A 24,215-nucleotide genomic window follows, 5' to 3' on the forward strand; every position below is an offset into this window, starting at 1 on the left:
GCTGAGCCCTTTACAAAATGGTTTCTTTGTAGCTGAACTCTTGACAAAGTAACTTCTTCTAACTGATCTTTCTACAGGGCAATTTGTTTGTGGCAGAATTTTATACAGGGTGATTTCTTTGCAGCTGAACTCTCTACATGGTGGTTTCTTTGTAGCTGAACTCTCTAAAAGGTAATTTCTTCTAGCTGATCTCTCTACAGGGAGATTTGTTTGTAGCTGAACTATCTACCAGGTAACTTCTTCTAATTGATCTTTCTACAGGGAGATTTGTTTGTAGCTGAACTATGTACAAGGTAACTTCTTCTAGTTGATCTCTCTACAGGGTGATTTGTTTGTAGCTGAATTCTGTACAGGTGAGTTGTTTGCAGCTGAGCTCTTTACAAAATGGTTTCTTTGTAGCTGAACTCTCTACAAGGTAACTTCTTCTAACTGATCTTTCTACAGGGCAATTTGTTTGTGGCAGAATTTTATACAGGGTGATTTTTTTTGTAGCTGAACGATCTACAAGGTAACTTCTTCTAGCTGATCTCTCTACAGGGTGGTTTCTTTGTAGCTGAACTCTCTAAAAGGTAACTTCTTCTAACTGATCTTTCTACAGGGCAATTTGTTTGTGGCTGAATTTTCTACAGGGTGATTTCTTTGCAGCTGAACTCTCTACATGGTGGTTTCTTTGTAGCTGAAATCTCTACAAGGTAACTTCTTCTAGCTGACCTCTCTACAGGGTGATTTGTTTGTAGCTGAATTCTGTACAGGTGATTTGTTTGCAGCTGAGCTCTAAACAGAATGGTTTGTTAGTAGCTAAACTCTCTACAAGGTAACTTTTCTAGCTGATGTCTCTACAAGGTGACTAGTTTGTAGCTGAACTCTCTACATGGTGGTTTCTTTGTAACTGAACTTTCTACAAGGTGACTTCTTCTAGCTGATCTAACACAGGGTGATTTGTTTGTAGCTGAACTCTCTACAAGGTAACTTCTTCTAGCTGATCTCTCTACAGGGAGATTTGTTTGTAGCTGAACTCTCTAAATGATGGTTTCTATGTAGCTGAACTCTCACTTCTTCTAGCTGATCTCTCTACATGGTGATTTGTTTGTAGCTGAATTCTGTATAGGTCGTTTGTTTGCAGCTGAGCTCTTTAAATAATGGTTTCTTTGTAGCTGAACTCTCTCAAGGTAACTTCTTCTAGCTGATGTCTTTACAGGGAGATTTGTTTGTAGCTGAACTCTCTACATGATGGTTTCTTTGTACCTGAACTCTCTACAAGGTAACTTTTTCTAGCTCATCTTTCTACAGGGTGATTTATTTGTAGCTGAATTCTGTACAGGTGATTTGTTTGCAGCTGAGCTCTTTAAAGAATGGTTTCTTTGTAGCTGAACTCTCTACAAGGTAACTTCTTCTAGCTGATCTCTCTACAGGGAGATTTGTTTGTAGCTGAACTCTCTACATGATGGTTTCTTTGTAGCTGAACTCTCTGCAAGGTGACCTCTTCTAGCTGATCTTTCTACAGGGTGATTTGTTTGTAGCTGAACTCTCTACATGGTGGTTTCTTTGTAGCTGAACTCTACAAGGTGATTTTTTCTAGTTGAACTATCTCTTTCCATAGTTGCATGAACTCCCTACAAGGTAACTTCTTCTAGCTGATCTCTCTACAGGGTGACTTGTGTGTAGCTGATCTCTATACAGGTTTCTTATTTCTAGCTGATCTCTTGAATTCTCTTCAGGGTGACTGCTCTATTAGGATGACTGCTCTATTAGAGTATCTCGATCTCGCACTTGCAACACCAAGTTGGATTTCGTGTTATAACTCTGTGGCTCTAAGTCTGATTCTTCTACACCATTGAAGAGCCTTTCTAAGATGATAACTCCGTCTGTACAGCGATTTTCAAAGCATTACCCCAAGCGGTTTATCTGGTAGGCGTAGCAAGCAGTCGTTTTTTATTAGCTAATCTCGATTGCATAATTGTTACATACTGTTGGTTTTTTCGTTGTATCTTCCTGTTTTTTAGCTCGATTTCTTTCAAACCACAAAAGGTTTGAGGTTCAATAGTTAACCTATTCACCCACCGATTTTCAGCTTCTTCCCATATGCGGTTTACCCTGTAGGCGTGACAACATATTGGTGTTATTTTTCGTGAATAATCGCTCATAACTCTTTGCCTGTTTATCGTATTCCAGCCAAAGTTGGTACCGTGATGCGCCTTTATATCCCCTTTCTGTGTGCCAAATTTCAAGGTAATCGGATATGGCGTTCGAGTTTTATAGCAGTTTTTGTAAGTGTGCGACAAGAAAAAGAAAAATAAGAAGAAAAAAAAACGAAGAAACTGAGCCAATTTTTGAAGTCGCATATCTCGGGAACGCGCGAAGCGATTTCGCTCAAATTTGGAATGTGGAGTGCTGCAGTTGGAGGGCATGTCCACAGCAAAAATCGTCTTGTTTCATCAAGGAAGCACAGAGCTACGGAGGTGCGAAAATTGCATTTTCTTTCTTCCTGTCAATATATTCACGGGTGTTACGCGCCGGCTTCTTGGGCCGCACGACACACTACCGTGTGTCTTGATCAGATTCAATCTCAAAGCATTCAAATCTCAAATTTTCCAGTTGGAGCATGCCCCCAGACCCCCTAGTATTAACATGCTTTGCATGCTAGTATGCTTTGCGCACTAAGATACAGTTTATGATTTTTAAATACTTAGTAACTTACAGCCACCCCACATGACTTGCCCCCCCACTTTTGAGCACTGTTTTCTGCCTCTGCTAGTGAAACTTTAATCCCTAAATCTGTCATGGGTATAGGCATTAAATGTCCACTAGTACATCTTCAGGGGTAGGCAATCTCTCTTGTTTCACTACTTTTTATTTCTGTGATCCCTATCCTTAATCAAACTTAAATTCTTAATCTTGCTTATTTAATCTTGTTTATATACTGTATAATGTTCCTCTATGTTCATCATTATAATAAATCAGATATTAAGGAATTGGCATTATATTTAGTATGCATTGAATATTTAGTGGTAGCAACAAGTGGTGCTTTCAGTAAACAATGAAGTTTATAGCTAAAGTATTTGTGGCAACTTCTACATGTACTTGATTTACAGAGCCACTCATGCACAGCGTTGCACTCACTTGCACTAGTCACAAGTAGACTCAAGTGATTTGCGCATCTTACAGAATCGTGAGTATATTTTGCTTGCAAGAGCTCTACTCATGAGCCATCTGCTAGGGATGTGCAAGTCTGTGATAGAGTGAGACTGTCTCTAACAATAGTTATTGCATGCCCATATTGTTTCTAACCCATGTATGCCTTACCTAGCTAGATAAAATAGTCTCAACTGGCTAGTAGAGATTATTGCAGAGCAGATTTCCCTAACTCTACTGCATCGCTGACCATTTGATGACTATGCAGTTATCAGCTATAATATACTTACTGTACATTGCATAAACTTTGTATAATTTATATATATCCTCTGTAATGTCAATGTCGGTGTTTATTTAAACTGCTGCATTAATGTCTTGTACACTGTACTTTGTGACCATGCCCATTGATTTCAGTGCGAGTTTGACATTATTTCTACTGTATAATGCAATGCATAATCACTACAACCAAGAGTTTATAATGGCGTAGGGAGAGTGTCGAACTATGCTATACCCTGTGCAAAATGAGCCCGTAAAGTCCTATTGCATTGTTCAAACGACTCGGTGATTTGTGTTGATTGGTGACCAATTATAAGTACAGTGGGCACGCACATATACATTGAGAGACTGAAACTACAGAGTGAAAGAACAGTGTACTCGAGAAAAGTATAGCACTATGTGCTGAGGAACTCAGTACAAAGAGAAAGACACAGCAAACTAACCTTGAAAGCCATAGATATCAACTTCGCGGTGATGTCTTAATTCGAGATTTCATCATGGTCACCATTCCACACCTCGACAGTTCTGATATTGAAAGTGACACGTCTAGATGGGGTTAGCTATAGGGATCCAATGCGAACCATCTGACCAAACTAAAAAGGTGTTACATCTGGGAAATCAGTAGTGGTCAGATTTACAAAAGGACACAAAGGTGTAACAGATTGAATGTAACTCGCTAGCTTCTATAGCTTATTTTATTTTTTTATAATCAAAACTTTTTTGAAAAGTTATTAACACTAGTAGGTATAGATAAGTTTTGTTTTCTTTGTACAGTCGGTTGTGTTGTGAAATAGTGAATTGTTGGTAGCTTCAAATATAGTGTTCGCCTGTATAAACTTGCTGTGCTACATTGGCATAGTTGGCAGGATCGCCAGGATCACACCAGAAGACTCATGTCTATTACTAACCCGAAATGGAAAAGCTGTGGTACCGTGGCATAATCTTACAATGGTAGCCTGAAAGGTCGAGTCATAGATCGCAGTGGCTTGTTGTTTTTTGTTTTGTTCTTTACAGCTTTAACACCATTCAGTGGTAATCGAGGGATGAGCAAGCAACGTGACTGCCAGCAAAATAATGACCTTACTCATGGAAAAGAGAGTACTCAGCCACTTGGAACGCCACTTATTTTTCCTGAGTTGTTCACTGGTGACAAAGATTTTACTGAATGGATTCAGCACTTCAGAAGCATGGCAGTTGTCAATGGGTGGGATGACATTACAAGATTGCAGTGGATGCATGTGCATGTAACTGGAAAAGCAAATGTGGCGCTTATTCCAACCAAAACTGAGTCTTACAAATGGGCAAAGGAAGCTCTTCAAGAATGCTTCGGACCATCCACCAAGAAGGAATTGTACGAGACTAGAATTCGTAATCACAAAAGAAACTAACAGAAAGTTGGGGTGATTTTGCGGATGAAATTTGTGTGCTTGCAGACAGAGCTTACCCGGAACTACAAGAGAAATCGAGGGAATACATTGTGTCAAACTGTTATCTAGAGCGACTGAGAGACCCTCGCATAGCTTTTGAAGTAAGACAAACGCCGCCCAAAGACTGTGTCAGAAGCAGTTACAGCCACCCTAGAACTTGAGTCCTGTTTACTTGGAATATCACCTGTTGTAAGCCATGACCAAGGTAACAATAAAGTATCAGAGCAGCCAGGGCATCCAATCCAGGAGAACAGTAGTGAAATTACAGGCCATATTACAATAATGTTGGAGGTGTCGATGGAGAAGCTAGAGAAACTGGAACACAAAGTCGAGCACAAAGGTACCGAGAGTAAGAGGAGCCATGAATAGAAACGACAACAGCACTATCAGCAACGACCTCAAGAAATAATTTGCCACAAATGTAACCAGTCTGGACACTATGCTTGTGGTTGTGTTAGTGCTATTTCTATAAGTTCACAGACAAAGGTGAAAGTGTTACCACCAGTGGACCAGGTATGTGATAGTAATGATGCAATGCCAAATAATGATGTACTCACAATTGCCATTAATAGTGTGTCAAATTATTCTGTGTGTGCACATGTATTTGGTAGTCAGGTATCGTTCTTAGTAGATACAGTGGCAGCTGTATCATTTGTTTCCAGTGAGGTATGGGACCACATTAAGCTTGCAAATGTCCCAAAATTGAACCTTGTGAATATGAAATTAGTAGGTGTTGATGGCGCCTGCTTGCAAGTACAAGGATCGGTGACTGTTGAATTAGAAATGTCAGGACACATTTTTTCTCAAGAACTCATTGTGGCAAATGTTCTGACATTAGAGGGAATTCTTGGAATTATTTCCTTGAAACTAATGCATGTGTTTTAGGTTTACATCAGGGTGAGATGTGCTCTCGTGGGGCCAAGATAAGCTTGCATGCAAAAGGCTTACAAGGACAGACTACAGCCCAAGTGGATGTTGTCCTACCAGAGAATTTTACTATTGCGGCCAATAGTGAAGTGGAGGTTATGGGCATTATGCCTGTATCATGTGAGGGTGTTTGGATGGTGGAGACCAAGCCACTCAAAAAACCACAGGTCATGGTGGCCAGGGCCATTGTTACACCCAAGGATAGACGTATCCCCATTCACATGTTGAATATGGATTGCCATCTAGTCACTATTTATAAGGGCACTAAGATTGCATGTGCAGAAGCCATTGACAACATTAGAGAGATATTCACAGTAGGAGGGGCAAAAAATCAGCCTACTTGTACAGAGCAGGGACAGGCGGAGGTGTTGAACAATATTCTTAGTGTAATGACTGAAACCCTCAATGGCTATCAGCTTAAGCAATTTTGTGCACTGATTATGTCTTTTTCCCACATATTTGCTCTCAAGCCTGATGACCTTGGCAGAACTAATCTTTTAAAGTGCAGAATCGAGACTAGTGGGACCCCTATTCGGCAAGGTGTGAGATGATTACCCCTACCCAAGAGAGATGAAGCTAAGAAACTGTTAAGCGAGATGCAGCAAAAAGAGATCATTACTCCCTCCAAAAGTCCTTGGGCATCCCCCATCATACTAGTACCAAAGAAAGACAGATCTGTACGTTTTTGTGTTGACTACTGTAAGGTAAACGATGTTACACACAAGCCCATACCAAGAATTGATGACACTCTTGACATACTTGCAGGTTCCAACTGCTTCTCTACCCTAGACCTGAAAAGTGGATACTGGCAGATGGAAGTGAAGAGCAACATAGGGAGAAGACAGCATTCTGCACCCATGAAGGTATTTTCCAATTTAATGTAATGCCATTTGGGCCCCTGCTTTAAGAAACTGCCTATTTTTCCTTAGGCCGACCACAATTAGAATATGCAAGTATCATTTGGTTGCCATGGCAAAGAAGAGACATAGAGGAGTTAGATAAGATTAATCGAAGAGCTGCAAGGTTTGTTACAAACAATTTTTATCGTACTAGCAGTGTATCAAGTATGATTCATCAACTTGGGTGGCAACAACTAGATACTCGTAGACATAACTTCCGTTTGTGCTTCCTTTTTAAGATCATTCATAACTTGACCTGTGTCCCACTCAGTGACGTTATTTCATCTAATACCATAACAACAGCAGAATCCACTATCACAAGAAAATCTCACACAAATAATGTTTTAGTTCCATTTGCAAGAACAGACACTTATCAGCACTCGTTCGGACCTAATGCTTGTAATATCTGGAATAACTTACCTAATCACATCAAAGAAATTACCTCTATTGAACAATTTAAGAATATAATTAATCAATTGTAATTGCATAAATGCTCCCCCCGTGTAAAGTCTTCCCTTGCGAAGTTGACACAGTAATAATAATAAATAATAAACAAATAAATAAATCCTCCCTACACTGGGAACTCTTCAGAGTGGTGGTTACTCTTTATTTTTAACAGTGTAGATAACACCTAGCAAATAAAAAAGCTCAAACCATATCTTTGACAGTAGCTAGAAACTGACCTAGGCCTAGCTTGGTCAGTTTCTAGCCCCGGTTTCTAGACTAGCTACTGTCAAAGAAATAGTTTGAGCTTTTTTTATTTGATAGGTGTATATCTAGACTTGCTATGCTCTGCAAATGTGCATAGTTATTGACAAATGTCTGGCTGCATTGCTTGCACAAGGCTGCTTTCTTTAAAACAGCATCGTAAAATAATAATTGTTTTAACACACTACTGTCTACGGCAAGAGAAGCCAGATCTTCCTCACCACATGGTGACATGGGTGGATGCTTACTTAGTCTATACTGCAAAGACGGAAGGAATCCAAGGATGTATTCTATCTGGCTGGTGATATTGAAATATTTTATCGCCAATTTGGGACGTCAGCGATCTCTGCCACCAAAGCAGCTGCAGCTTCATGCAACCAAGTAATAAATACTAACCATCAAACTGACGTTATCTATTTGGACTTTCGTAAAACATTTGACATTGTGCCTCATAATCAGCTATTGCTAAAACTAAATAGACTTGGTATATCTGGCAACCTATGGCTATGGTTTAAATTCTATCTCCTACACCATCAACAGTGCGTAAAGATAAATAATCAATTTTCTGATTTCCTACCAGTCTTATCAGGGATCCCCCAGGGCAGCATCTTGGGCCCTCTACTGTTTCTTGTCTATACATTAATGGTCTACCAGACCACGTATTGACTCCAATATTATTACTATTTGCAGACGACACAAAGTGCTTTAAGATTATAACTGATACAAATGACAATCTAGATCTGCAAAAGGATGTAGATAATCTAGATGGATGGAGTATCAACTCTGATCTACTGTTCAGTCTATCCAAAATTTTATTCATGTCTTTTAAACCTTACCTGCAAACATCCTACTCGTTTCAAAGACTTATGGAGATGGTACTGACAGGACTGCAGTGGAGTAGTTGCATAGTCTACACTTATGACATCATCATGGTTGGCAAAACCTTTGACGAGCACCTCCAGAATCTGAAAGAAGTTTTTAAACAAATGGATAGTGCTGGGCTAAAGCTGCAACCTCACAAATGCCAATTTCTGCAATCAGAGGTACAATTTCTTGGACATGTGGTGAGTGCAGAGGGGAATTTCACCAGACCCATCCAAGACAAGTCAAGTGGGAGAGAGTGGCCGATACCTATATCAGTTAAGAAAACCCGACAGTTTGTTGGGTTAGCTAGCTATTATAGAAGATTTATTAAGAATTCTGCTTCTGTAGCATCACCACTGCACAAGCTCACTGAAAAGAAATCTAATTTTCAGTGGACTAGCCAATGTCAAGATTTATTTAACTGATTGAAGAATCATTTAGTTTCTGCCCCTATCCTTGCATTGCCTGACTGGTCTCAGCCTTTCCTCTTAGATACGGATGCCAAAGATACAGGAATCAGAAGTGCCCTCTCCCAAGTCCAAGAATGTGTTATTGCATTAGCAAGTAGGAGTCTTACAAAATCTGAACGCAATTATTGTGTAACAAGGAGGGAGTTACTAGCCGTTGTCACATTTCTACAGCAGTTTCGGCCCTACCTTTTAGGAGCACCCTTTATAATAAGAACAAGTCATGGTGCACTTGCATGGATACAAAAATTTAAGGAACCAGAAGGCCAGATTGCTCAATTGTCGCAGAAACTACAGGAATACCAATTTACTATCATTCACCGCCCTGGTAATCGTCACAACAATGCTGATTCATTATCAAGGTTGCCATGTAGATGGCGCGGAATAATTCCTGTGGATGAACTTACTACCTTAGCAACAGTAACAACTACAGATTTGGCTTCAACAATGGCATATTCTCCAGAAGAGTTACGAGCTGCTTAACTAGTAGATCCGAGTATTGGATTGGTCCTGACTTTTAAGCAGGATAATAACTACACTGACACCATACCAAATAATGGTACACGAGATTGAAGACTGTGGCAGCTGTGGGACCAGCTAGCAGTAAGTAATGGACTGTTGTGTAGACTGTTTAAAGTCCAAAGCCAGGATTGATCTTGGCTGCAATTAGTGGTTCCCCTGAAACACCATTCTGAAGTCTTAGCAGCACTACATTAAGGGGTAGCCAGTGGCCACCTGAGGCAGGAAAAGACATTTAATTGAGTCAAAGAATGACTTTACTGGCCTGGGTATTATGACGATACACGCAGTTGGTGCCAAACCTGTGCCAGTTGTGCAACTAGAAAACAACCTGCAACAACTAGGAGAGCACTACTTGGAACCATCACAGCTAGTCAACCAGCTGAAATTATGGCTATGGATATTTTGGGACCATTCCAGAGAGCGAAAGAAAGAACTCCTATATAATGGTTGTTGCAGATTTGTTCACTCGATGGATGGAGACATTTTCTATTCCAAACCAGGAGGCCAGTACTGTTACCAATGTCCTTGTAGATGAATTATTCATGCATTATGCCATTCTCAAGCACTTGCATTCTGACCAAGGTCCACAATTGAGTCACAACTAATGTCAGAAGTTTGCAAACTGTTGGGTATTTAGAAGAGTAGGACTACACCATATCATTCCCAATGTGATGGTATGGTGGAACGATTCATTGTTAAGTATGCTGGCTACTCACTGTAAGGACAAACAATGGAATTGGGAAGAACACATATGTAAGGTATGCTATGCATACAACACAAGTGCCCATGCCTCAACAGGATACACACCATTTTATTTAATGTATGGCCGTCAGACAACCTTACCCATTGATGTTCAGCAATTGATCGATTGCATCATTCAGTACTGCTGCTATGCACTTTCCAAATGCTTACAAACTTATTAAATAGGTTTATAAAGGTAAAACTTAAGAAGGATGTGCATAAATACAAGAAAACCTGTAACTTGAAAGCTACCACCGAAGCTTCGAATGTTCGAACATTTTATTAGTGAATATTCAAAGGTAAATTTCAATATTCATCCCAGCCCTACTCCTTTTGTTGCTCATGCTGCACTCCAGCTGTTTTTCGAGCTAGTCAAAAGCAGATGAGAGTTGTTGATTCAGTTCAGCAACATGTTCAGTTTGTAAGGCTGCCTGGTGTGACTGAGCAGGTGTCCGCTATACTGCAATCATGCATAGGCAAACACCACCAAGTAATGGCTAAAAGTACACTTTCCATACATTATCTATCACTTTATAAGGTGTTTTAAGGCGGCAACTATGGTAGCAAGTTGAACTGCGATGATTTAAAAATGGGCGTGACACTCGTAGATCGATTGCACAGAGACGAACATTGATCATGCAACAGCTGCAATAAAGATAACGACGTTTATTTGCAATTCTTTCATAGACTATGAGTGCATTACGATGCTTCGAAGGATACTTTTATAATTCGAAGTTTACTTAACCTTCAAACCCACAAAGCTTTCGAAGTTTTGTTCCAGCCCTAAAAAGGAGTACTACGATAGGAAGGTTATCGATGATCCCCATGCAGTAGGTGATTTGGTCTGGGTACTGAACCCAAAGGTACCCAAGAACAGTAGCAAGAAATTATTCCACCCATGGAGTGGACCTTTCAGAGTGATTAAGAAGCTCTAGGGTGTACATATAGCATACAAGATGTCCCATCTTCACGATCTTACATAATCTTGTAGTCTTGCTGGGGGTTTGTGGTGGCGAGTTGGGTATCGTCTTGTCTCAGTGACAGGCTGGCTATGTACAGGGTGAGTACTACCTCCTGTATTATCACCAGTGTGATGATCATTCAGTTACAGTCTTCATCATTATCCACTAAGTCTAGGTGAGTTCCTATAGGCGGTGGTGGTGTCTGTTTGTTGATTTTTGGTGATGTCTCTTTTGTACTAGGGTGGTGCACTGGGGATGCCTGGTCACTATGCTCTAGTTGAATATCTTGTGGACATAGCTTCAGTCAATTGAAGTGTACTACCTGCCTCTGCCTTCGGGGAATAATGTAACAGATTGAATGTAACTCACTAGCTACTATAGTTTATTTTATACTTTCGTATAATCAACACCTTTTTGAAAAGTTATTAACACTAGTAGGTATAGATAAGTTTTGTTTTTCTTTGTACAGTCAGTTGTGTTGTAAAATAGTAGCTTCAACATAATTATAGTGCTCGCTCGTATAAATTTGCTGTGCTACAAAGGTATGTGGGATATGTAGGATACTGTTCTAATTAGAGCACTTGTGTATCACGTGTGATGTGTCTTTTGTTAATGATGTTGATTAGTTCTCACATGGCTCTGCGAGCTTCTGCAGAACCCTAGATAGTAGTGACTTTAATACTATCCTAACCCGCCAACTGGTTCCCTGGTGCCGGCAAGAGGCACCCAGAAAGGTTACGTGTTACTTGTCAAAGTGTTGTTTTTGCCGCCATTTCTCCCCAGTAGATCGATCAGTATACCGGACCTGTTCACCCGTCACCCAGAACCATGATGACATATTAGGGACACGCCGATTATGCTCATAATTTTACCTATTATGCTATGCTGCACTGCTCAAAAATTCACCTATTATGCTTAAATTAATGCTCAATATTTACCTATTATGCTCGATTATGCTCAATGTTCATGCCTTAGTTCATATGCTTTGCTACTAGTTTAACACTGTATAGAAAGAAACAAATGAGTAGCTGGAACACAAATAATAAATTCTTGCTGCATGCCTGCATGTAAGAGAAAAGATCGATATACTCTAATAGAACAGTCAGTTTGATGATTGTTCTATTAGAGTTACTGACTGCTCTATTAGAGTATATCGATCTTATTTTGCAATTGTCATTTTTCCTGCAAGAATTTACACTATTGTACAAATATTTAACCTATTATGCTGGCATTATGCTCAATGCTTTTAGGTACCTATTATGCTCAAAATTATGCCAACATAATCGGCGGATCCCTACGACATATACTTTCCGTCAAGGAGGCCTCCTGAATTTAGACCTACAGGTGGACCGTGGATCCGATTTTGCAGCATGGGAGCTACAGTGGGACTCCTACTGCAGTTTGTCTGGACTCGCCGACCAAGACGCAGCCAAACAGGTACAAGCACTCACTCTTTGCTTCTCCTGTGACACCTTGTCAGTTGTTCAAAACCTTGGTTTAACCGACGAAGAAAGAGCGAGTGTTACCTCTATAATTAGCGCCATCAAACGATACATAGATGGCCACGTAAACGAAATGGTAGAATGAAGGAACATTCGCAGACGCACCCAACAAGTTGGCGAATCGTTCGATGATTTCCTTGTGTCCCTCCATGAACTGGTGAAAACATGCAACTTCTGCTCCGACTCCTGTACTCAGAAGAACATCAGGGACCAAATCACGAAGACGCAGATACAGTGGAGGATCTCTTGCAAGAGACCAACCTTACATTGGCTACAGTTGTGCACAAATGTCAAGCACAGGAAGCTGCAAAGAAGCAGCGTGCTAAGTTACATAATCCAGAATCAATAGCTGCACTTCGAAAACCACAAAACCGGAAATCTTATTCCTCAACGTCTACATGTCAAGGATGTGGTGCTGTATCCCATCCAGCTGGCCGAACCCAATGCCCAGGCTATAGCCAGATTTGCTTCAATTGCCAAAAAGTTGGCCATTTCGCCAAAGTCTGTCGGAGTAAGCCATCTAGGCAGCATGCTCCCCTTACTAATACAGAACAGCGTACACCGCATGCAGGACACCGTAGCCTCTCTGCTACTACTGATGACCCAACTCACCCTACGCTAGACAACATTCAACACGTAGCCTCCTATGACCCAGCACCATTAGTCAATCTAGATGTCATTTTTGCAAATGGCTCCTGCAACACCAAAGTCCTCCCTGACTCTGGTGCCGACATCTCAGCAGCTGAAAAAGCAATACTGTCCACCCTTAATGAACGGATTAACACCCTCCTGCCTTCAACAGTCATCCCAAAAGCAGTCAATGGAGCCAAGGTGTTTCCATTAAGAAGATTGCCAGTCACATTCCGCCTTGGCAGTACAGAATATCATGATGACTTGCACATCTACCCTGACATTCATGGTACCATCCTCTCCTGGAAGGTATGTAAAGCTCTTCGAATCTTACCTCAATGTTACCCTAACCCCATGTCAACTCTGACAGTACATGAAATCACTTCGCCACATACTCCTAGTAATGTCATAGTTCCCCTTACTCTCCAACAAGCAATGTTAGCATATCCCACTGTCTTTGATGGACAGATAAGGAGGTTGGAAGGGGAACAATTCCACATCTCCCTAACTGTTGATGTTAAGCCATTCCGTGTCAACACTCCTCGATCTATACCATTCGCGTATAGAGACAAGTTGAAGGCAGAACTGGACCTCTTAGAATCCCAGGACATTATAGCACCAGTCACTGCTGCAACTGAATGGTGTGCTCCAATTGTAGTCACTCCGAAAAAGAATACAGATTGGATTAGAATGTGCGTTGACCTCTCGCATCTTAATCGGTTTGTAAGACGAGAGCAATATCAATCATCCACTCCAGCCCAAGCAGTGGCAGATATTGCAGCCACTAAGGCTAAATTCTTCACTATTCTGGACGACATGAAAGGCTTCCACCAATGCCCTTTAGACCCAGACAGCCAACTCCTTATGACCTTCATCACACCCTTTGGCTGATTTAAGTACTTGTGAGCCCCATATGGTATCTGTTCAATATTGGAGCATTATGATTGCCGTATGATTGAGGCATTTGTGGGCCTGACAGGCTTCCGTCGAGTAGTCGATGACATCATTATTTATGATGACAATGAACTTCAACATGCCACTCATGTCAGACAGTTTCTCCAATGCTGTGCAGACAAACACATAGCATTGAATCCTGAGAAGTGCAAATTTAGACAAAACAAGGTGTGGCCAGGGCCGCCCACATTGGGGGGGTAACTGGGGTATTTTTCCCCCAGTTCCAACCTGAAAGGGGCCCCAGGAGGCCCCATCAGAGGCCCCTTGAATACCTGTTTAAAAGAAAGATCGATATACTCTAATAGAGCAGTCAAGATCTAGATACTCTAATAGAGCAGTCGCAGTATTCTTCAGAGGAGCAGTGTAGCAAGTTAATTAAGGAGATATGATTGGTGATGGAAAGCTACTGTCATTGTCAGCATGTAATGACCTTTTTTTTATTTTTTTTTGGTCTTCTACTTACAGTTAGGCTGAAGTTGTGATTCATTCAGAGTGGAACCCTACTATGCCCCTGGGCCCCTCTTTAACTCTTTGCCCTGGACCCCCTAATTTCTCTTGGCAGCCCTGTTAGTGGCATGCAACTGCAACCCATTTTAACTAGTAAACCCTTAGTAACACTTTGCCTTTCATCTTGTACTGCATTAAAACAATGAAGATACTCTACTAGAGCAGTCATAAAACAGCTGTAACACAGCAATCAATATTTAGCATAGTTACAACTTCTGCCTAGCATCGGATTTTATAGTTTAAATTGCTAGCTACTTACAGACTTTACAATATAAAAATATAGCACTTGTAGAAATGTGACTGTTCTATTAGACTATCTTGATATACTTTAAGCATTGACTAATTCAAGCGAAGACGCGAAATGAAATGAGAATAGTAAAGAAAAGGCAAGTATGTACAGAGGCAATAGAGGGACGCGTAATTATGTCCTGTTGTAAATAAACGCCTTTAAAATTTATATTACTAAGCTTACTAAATAAGCGCACCAGAATAGGCTTGCGAGGCTGTTGTCTCATTGCTTGTCTTCTCGTGTTAAAGGGATTTAGTCACAATTGGTGAGTTTAACTATACATGTATTTGTATTGTAAAACTTGATTGTAAAAAGGCAATTTATAGCACATATCATGATAAAACATGTATTTGTCACTGCCATATTTAGAGGTTGTAGCGTTCGTATATCTTAGTATCTTAATAAATAATCTTCCACGATCACTGATCACTAATAGTACAGTGAAAACTAGTCATTATTCAGGCCGTAGGGCCAAAAGTTTCTGACCTAGCTTATTAAAGAGGTAGCTGCATTTTGCGGCCTTAAAAAAGGTGAGAAGCATGCTGTTCTAACTGGCTATAGAGATGGATTTAGTGTGTGACAGCGTATGAGACAGTGAGTGTTGGCAGCAAGGGGGTAGCCAATCTGTTAGAGCACCAAAGGCACTGCTTCAGACGTAGGCAGTTGGCTGTCAGTCCAAAGTATAAAAAGTTTCACTATTGGTCCTTATAAGCTCCTGATGAAGAAAGTGACGAAGTCATTATCTATAGGATATATATTTTTCAGAGTATCCATTTCAGTTCTACATCTACAATATAGTAGCCAAGCATAAGATGAACATAACACAGCATTCCAGTGGTTTAGTGGTGACCACAACACTGCCTGAGTTAAACTATGGTGAGATTTGGGACTACCGGAAGCCCTGGAATGCCTTCAACACATGAAATACCAAATATCTAATGCCTGGCTTTCATCCACAGTGGACCTGTCTTGGTGGCCACTTGTACAGAAGGGAAACCACTGCCACACAGTCTTGTGAGCGAAACAGCTAGTTGCCACACCCCTTAATTATCAATTTGTAAAATCTTTAGCAAAATTGTGTGTGCGAGCAAGTGCGATGTGGCAGTGCCGTGTATATGGTTCCTGCCTAGCAGTGGCACATCACGAGTATTGAAGTCACAATGCGTTACTGTATCATCCATCTAAATACAATCTCTGAATGTGTCATTTTGTGTAGAGAGCAGTCTTCCACAAGACGTGATCTGCAGTTTCAGTGTATATTGTTAACCATTAATATTATTCACCATTGTGAACTGTATGTACAGTGAAACCTCACTTAGCGGCCACCTCTTTAATAAGACCACCTCATTATATTGGCCACCTCTAGTAGGTCCCAAATATAGCTAAGCATTACTTATGACCTCGTTAATAAGGCCACCTTGTTATTCAGGCCAAATTTTTGGTCCCACAGCTGGCCATATTAATGAGGTTTCATTGTACTTATGTGAATTTTTATTTTTCGTAACTTTTCTTCAGGTTTACTGATGGGCACTATGAAGCATTGTTGATTGGTACGTGTATAATGTGGTGACTTGAAATGCTAAAACAGTACGTAGCATGTCTTGTATGTACATGTAATGTGTTGTAATGTGTCCACACATCCACACATCATATAATTGTATTCTCTATAAATAGTCAGTTCCATTGTGCCAGTGGGTCATAAGTGGGTTGAGTATGGATCATCCAGGACATTTGAGTCACATTTTGTCCTGGCCAAGTGGATCTCATCCACTGACAGAATATACAGGATCAGATCACGTGTATAAATTACGGTGGAACTTGTTTATTGCCACCTTCACTCATTTAGCAGGTAACAGTGTATAAATTCTCAATTGGAATTGGCTTTTCAAGAGAGGTTGTCTTTCTATACTGGTGGCCATTAAGACAGGTTGTACTGATAGAGTGTACATACTAGAGATGCAACTATATCCTCCACTTAGTGTCGTTTGATAGTGATGCAATGGAGACTATGTATTGTTGCATTTAAATACTATACTATTATATTGCAGCTCTAGCACGTATTTATAACAGGAATGTTTGTTAACTGTTTAGACATACTGGAGCCCCACTCATCTGGATTCTACAAATGGAGTCATACCAACTTGTTGTCATCGTACTTACCCATTACTCCCATTGTGTTTGGATGAATATACATGCCGTCATGTGAGACTTGCTACCATGGCGGGCCACTGGAAAACATTTGCATAGCAGTTATATTACAGTCATTATTGTACAATTCTTACATCATTGTTGTGAAAAGTGTTTGGTATTCATGTGTCCTCTGTATGTTGTAATTAGATGTGTAATTTTGTGTGGGGGTGCTATAAAATGCAATAATGCATGGTGACAATTGTATTAGGTGATTTTGCACACTTCCTTTTAAGCTAGCTACATGTGTTAATTACTCACAGCTTGTGTCAACAACTGGTAACCACAGTTGTACTCTTGTGTCATTCTTTAAGCCGCGCCCTTAGAGGACTAATTTCAAAACAAACGATGGTATGCAGCACCATAGATTATATCTATGGACTATAATCTATGGCAGCACACTTCTTGGTGGCTATATGCACTGATTAACTACATAGAGCGCCAGTTCATCAATACCCAGTGACCGCAGTTGTGCTCTGCGTCATTCTTTAAATTCCGAGTAAAATTCTTAGAGAGCAAATGACGTGGGGGTGACTAAATTCAAATTTCAAACTAGCCATTACAAATGTTTCAATCTCAACGAAACTTTTAGAACAGTGTAAAGACACATTGCCCTACATGCCAAGCGAGTATTGCAAAAAACAACTATCTGGGTTTTGTATTTGGCCTCTAGGTCGACTGAGGATGACTGAAACTTCGTTTGGTGCTGAAATTACGACTGTAGGGTAATCATGTATGGTGAAATCAATGATGTGAATCTTGAGGTAATTGAGTGAATACTGAAGCAATAACAGGGCAATCAATGTTCGGAATGCACAAAGGAACGCAAGGCATATACACCTGCGGTTGCGTCTAACTGCATGCGATAAAAAAAATATTTTTTTTTTAAATGAAACTTCCCCTTTGATGTCGGCAACCTTAATCCCAAAACAATCGGCATGGATTTGCTTCACTGCTTGGGTGGTAGTTACTAGTGACACGATGAGTTCAACTCCAGAGTTTCAGAGGGATAGCGTAAGTGACGAGTGGATTACAGGAAGGCCGAATTTGACAACGTTCGTTCTTGTAAAATCCTTACGTAGTGGTCGCGTCATTTATTGTCTGCAGCGCGCGTTTCTGCTTTACTGGCCGCGTGACTCACTACCGTGAGTCTTGATTAGAGTAAGTGTATGTTCTATTAGAGTAGTTGAGCACAACTCTGTATATAATAAATGAATGGGCTTCATTTATCCAAACAAATTCAGATATCTGAACACTTTTATGATCGAACTGGCACACAGGTGTTCGGATGATGAAGGTCATACTGTATATAAATATACTCATATACCTTACTAGTCTGGTGCCATCTGAGCCCAGATTAAACCATAGTCCATCTTCGAAAATGAGCCAATCAAACTATTATATTCTAAATAATCTTCACTATTACATTCAATTGTGACAACCAGTGTTTTCTTTCCATTAGATTTGAGTATAGCCAGTGTAGATAGTAAGAATTAAACTAGTAGTGTTTAGTATTGAGGTTTTGTTTACTTATATTAACTGTACTTTTTTTTGCTCAAGAAAATCGCAGGTGATCAAGTGATCACATAATACTGAGCACTACATAACAAAAGCTGACTGCAGGTTAGTGCTATAGCCTATAGCCTTTAGCATACTAGCTTTGGTCAAATACAATATCTCCGGTGACTGAGATATTGTAGAGGGAACGTTACTGCAATGTTTGGCTCGATCACCCACAATCAATGTTAGAAACCTGGCCTTTATAATGGCCCTCAGGCTCATGCATTTATAACAGGCAAAGCACTCATGCCTGCTGTATAACTACTAATAACACACAGCACACATTATAGGCATGCATGCATAGATACACATACACACACACATAACACACACACACACACACACACACACACACACACACACACACACACACACACACACACACACACACACATAAACACACACACACACACACACACACACACACACACACACACAACCACACACATGTATATTTTTCATACTTTAATGCTACAGTTACAGTATTATTATATCACAGCACATGCTAACCCCATCTGCTGAATCAACATAAACTCCATTGTCAAGATGTTTTCTTACATCCTCTAGTTTACCACATTCAGCAGCCCAAATCAAGCCTTTGGTAGTATACTATATTGCAGAATATGATTAAACAGATAGACCAGTCATTACACTGTATGTGTACAATAAATATTTAAAATCATATAGTACAGTAGTACTGTATATCAGGGATCATGGAGATTTGGGTTTTCCTAGCCAAAACAATTCACCCAAAAACCAGCTTCACAACTCCATCCTGGCACCTTGGCAGTATTGGTTAGATGTAACCAAGCCCAAAAGTGCCTTCAGTACAATCCTAAAGGCTTCCAATAAATTGTTACGAAATTAAAAAAATTATTCAATGGAATTTTCTACTGCTTGCTTGATTGCCTGATGCCTTCAGGCAAGCGTAACACGATAATGGCTTAGGCTATGGACTTAATTTTTTTCATTGTTCAATGTTGCTTCGTCCCGAGATGTGCCTTTTCGTAAACCGCCTTACATACATACCAATACACGCATCATGGACCTACCTTTGTCCTAGCTCCTTTGTGTCCCATTTTTTTTGCTGACAGCCCAAGGTGTCAATTCACGGTAACGTGATGCATGGCTTCCCTACATACGTTTGTTAATGGGAATTGTCCATATTTTCCGTGGTGACTGGAGACGATTTTCTAATACTGTTCTTCATTTGTAATGCTGTGTAACAGGCTGAACATAGCTGAAAACGGGAGCGTAATGGCCGCTGCACCAAGGTAGTAATCGATAGTTGGGGGCGTGCGAATTGTATTTTTGTGGTGACTAGATTGTTGCAGAGGTACTTCTCCTACTGTTTTTTGTCTGTAGCTCTGTGCAACAGGCTGAACATAGCTGAAAGTGAAGCATAATGGCCACTGCACTTTCGAAACAGTTTTTGATACTGTAGCTGGGGCAAGTGTTCAGATGAAAACATTAATTCTGGTGCCGCCATCCTTTCTTTTGATGCAGTATGCGTGGGTTCACCAGTCATAATAATGTTACAAAAAAAAGTGAACAAACAAGTTTAAGGAAAAATTAGAAATTTTAAGTTTGATTAGGGATCATAGAAAAAAAAGTAGGGCAACAAGGGCAGTCACCTACACCTGCAGATATACTAGTGAACATTTAACCCCTAATGCAGTCTTGGTCTTGGGTTTAGACTCAATTAGGGATTAAATGTTCACTAGTACATCTGCAGGCATAAGCATCCAGGACTGTTTACTGAGAATCTACATCGACAAAGGTAACAAGTTTGAGCAAGATGGGATTACCAGTGGGAATTCCTTCACTTTGACATTCAGAGCATTGGGCAGTTGCGTTAACAAAATCACTGGCCATCGCCATGGACTCTACACAGGACTCTGACATTGGTACAGGTGTACGGTGACAATACAGTTAGTAAAGTACGGTAGGAAAGGTAATTATGAACCAGTTGTACTGAGGAGGGCTTGTGTATAAACATTGAGATAAAAGTGACAGGGATGGATTACAATATGTTAAATGGTGGCACTTCACGTATATAATAGTTTACCAGTATAAAGTTCTTTTACTCAGAAGGCTATTTCCAAATATCAATGGGTATGTTAGGGTTAATTGGTAAATGGTGTCTGGATGTTGTTAATTACACAGTAAGACAAAAGGGGGTGTATATAGACAGCAGAGTTGATTGTTCAGTTTCAACAGCTCCTACATTGTTGAAAAGTTACTAATAGCATGCTAAGCACTAGGCTTGCATCGATTATGCCGGCATAATTTTTGGCATTATAGGAGAAGAAAAGCATAAAGCATAATGCTGGCATAATGGAGCATAATCAGGAGCATAATGGGCAAACTTCCACCACCATTAGCATAACTTCTGCTATAACAGTCACAAAGTCAAGGCTAACCTATTTTGAATGGTGAAACAATTCCTGACAGCGAGTAGTAAAATGCACTACAGTCTTCTTACTACAAGTTTACACTCAACTGAATGAGTCAGTGCTTTTCATTGTGGATTTGAGTTTTAAAGGACACATGCAGTCATGTGCCAACTAGTACCAAGGAATGGAAAAGCAGTTTACAGCTATATCTAATGTGTCTCATCGTCTCATTTTGAATAAAATATGATGATGATTATAATTATTGAAAGCTCGATTGGAAGACAATAGCTACAAGAGAAGCTGTGATGATAATAAGGTTAGTGATGAGTCAGTATAGCTAGTGAATGCCTGGACATTGAAAACAGTGAAGTACCTGCAGGTCTGCAATGAGGCTGAGATTAATATCAAACCAGGAAAATATTTCAAAAAGATCGAGATCTCTAATAGGACAGTCAAACACTCTAATAGAACAGTCATTGCATGCTACAGAGAGAAAGAGAACCATTAAGTGTTTACCCCAGCAGGTTAATATGTTCTTGGCATGGTGGTTCAAATAATATTATACTGAGCAGTTGCAGTCCTTTGAATACCAATTGCTAAAACTCAAAAGATCTATCATACTAATTATTATTTTTATCAATAATTATTTGCATAAAAAGCTACAAAGATATTAGATAATAAAATGTCTATAGCTTCTAAGGAACTATGAATTTTCCCCCAAATCCCTTGGTCTAAAATGCCTACAAACTCTGGAGCACATCCCAATTTCAAGCTATTGCTATTTTTTTATGTTGAAGTTGAAGTGACACTTTTCATTCACGTTCTATCGTATGAAGAACTTCTCTTATTTAGAAAAAACACACAAACTAAAAGCATAATGCATTTCTGAAAAGCATAAAAACAAGCATAATAGGCAGAAAATTGGGGAAATGCCAAAAAGCACAATAGGCAAATTTTGGAGCATAATAGACTCAAGCCTACAAAGCACAGTGGGACAAGATGGTGGTGCATGCATATGGTTATGTGAGGGAAACATGCTGAGTGTTTGACAGGATCTGAATCCAGCACGCATATGATTGGGGGATCAAAGCAAGTGAGAGAAATATGCTGAGTGTTTTACAGGACCCGAATCCAGGGTGCATATGATTGGGAGGTCAAAGCAAAGAGTAAGCAAACAAACTAAAACAAATTAAAGAAACCCTGTTGCTTGGGTGAGGCTTGGATCGCATAACAACTCAGCCTCTGGCACTGATGCCCACATGTCACACCCAAGCCTATCAAGGTCACGTGAGTCGTTGGGGAGGCCATGGGCATGCGGTAACGAGCAGTCGCTTACCCAGCATGGGGCAAACCTAGGTAGTTATTAGGGTGTCGTCATAATGCATAATTGTAGCCAGTTAATCTCAGTAAGTTATTCATACGAAGCCACAAACCTGTTTGTGGCTTCTTGGTAGTGGCTGCCTTAATTACTGGATTACATTCATAGCAATGAAACCATACACCGATTATTCGAGTATTCAAATAATAGTTGAGTGAATATTCGAATACAGAAAACTATTATTCGTTTGAGCCCTAGTAAGTTATGAGTCACAGCACAAATTAATTTTGGATTGGCTATTCGTACGGCAATCATGCATGAATAGGTCTTGTTCAATTTGTATTGCAGTCATGTGATTTCAAATAAACAGGCTAGTTTAATATATTATGCTTCCAGAAACTACAGTACAGGTGGCCTTTGGTATGCAAGTTGTTTAGTAATGTGAATGTCTGCTCTGCACTGGTGAATCTTTCAATAGAGTAAATTTTAAATGCTTTGGTGAGGGGATGAATTTAAAGTATCAAGGATTATTTGTGATGCAATATTGATGTGTTCCAGAAAGCCAATTTTGGTGCAAATATATAGTGTTAGACACTCTGAATCATCAGCAACACATGCATGAAGACTTGGTTTACTCAGAAATAAACCATATCTAATCCAAAACAGCCAAACTGTACAAAAACATGTGCAGCCCTCAAAAAGGCTATGGTGAACAAAGATGTGAAATCCAAGGTGGCGGCCAAGAAATGGCTGTGATGGTAGGTTAATGGTAAAAATTTTAATAACGACAATTCAGGTGAATTTTGTGCCAAGACCAAGCAGCACAAAAATTCACCTGAATTGTCGTTATTAAAATTTTTACCATTAACCTACCATCACAGCCATTTCTTGGCCGCCACCTTGGATTTCACATCTTTTTTCACCATAGCCTTTTTGAGGGCCACACACGTTTTTTACAGCTTGGCTGTTTTGGATTAGATTTCACTTCTTTTTGTATTTGTATACCCCAATAGGCCGGCTTTGGGACTTTTTTAACCTATCTTTTTTTTCTTTACCACAGGAAGAAGAAAAGATGAAGCAGATGTACTTTAATGATTTTATCAGTAAATGTAAAAATTATATATATATAATCCATATAGTTATTACAGAACTCTCCATGGTGGTTTCTTTGTAACTGAAGACTCTACAAGGTGACTTCTTCTAGCTGCTCTCTCTATAGGGTGAATTGTTTGTAGCTGAACAATCTACAAGGTAACTTCTTCTAGCTGATCTCTCTACAGGGTGATTTGTTTGTAGCTGAACTATCTACAAGGTAACTTCTTCTAGCTGATCTCTCTACAGGGTGATTTGTTTGTAGCTGAATTCTGTACAGGTGATTTGTTTGCAGCTGAGCTCTTTACAGAATGGTTTTTTTGTAGCTGAACTCTCTACAAGGTAACTTCTTCTAACTGATCTTTCTACAGGGCAATTTGTTTGTGGCTGAATTTTCTACAGGGTGATTTCTTTGCAGCTGAACTCTCTACAAGGTAATTTCTTCTAGCTGATCTCTCTACAGGGTGATTTGTTTATAGCTGAACTCTCTACAGGTGATTTGTTTGCAGCTGAACTCTCTACAAGATGGTTTCTTTGTAGCTGAACTCTCTACAAGGTAACTTCTTCTAACTGATCTTTCTACAGGGTGATTTGTTTGTAGCTGAACTATCTACAAGGTAATTTCTTCTAGCTGATCTCTCTACAGGGTGATTTGTTTGCAGCTGAATTCTGTACAGGTGATTTGTTTGCAGCTGAGCTCTTTACAGAATGGTTTCTTTGTAGCTGAACTCTCTACAACGTAACTTCTTCTAACTGATCTCTCTACAGGGAGACTTGTTTGTAGCTGAACTCTCTACAGGTGATTTGTTTGTAGCTGTACTCTCTACATGATGGTTTCTTTGTAGCTGAACTCTC

At 39.9% G+C, this 24,215-nt stretch overlaps 1 protein-coding gene across 2 annotated transcripts in view; it reads right to left on the reverse strand.

The window, feature by feature from the left end:
* LOC136257865 (uncharacterized) overlaps positions 1-24,215 on the reverse strand; it is a 188,719-nt gene that overhangs the window by 138,607 nt on the left and 25,897 nt on the right. For both annotated transcript variants that reach the window (XM_066051183.1, XM_066051182.1), the window contains exon 2: positions 19,065-19,163. In XM_066051183.1, coding sequence (XP_065907255.1) covers positions 19,065-19,163 — 99 coding nt within the window. The remainder of the gene's footprint in view (positions 1-19,064; positions 19,164-24,215) is intronic.

This window comes from Dysidea avara, chromosome 6 (genome assembly GCF_963678975.1).
Source record: "Dysidea avara chromosome 6, odDysAvar1.4, whole genome shotgun sequence".
NCBI lineage: Eukaryota > Metazoa > Porifera > Demospongiae > Dictyoceratida > Dysideidae > Dysidea > Dysidea avara.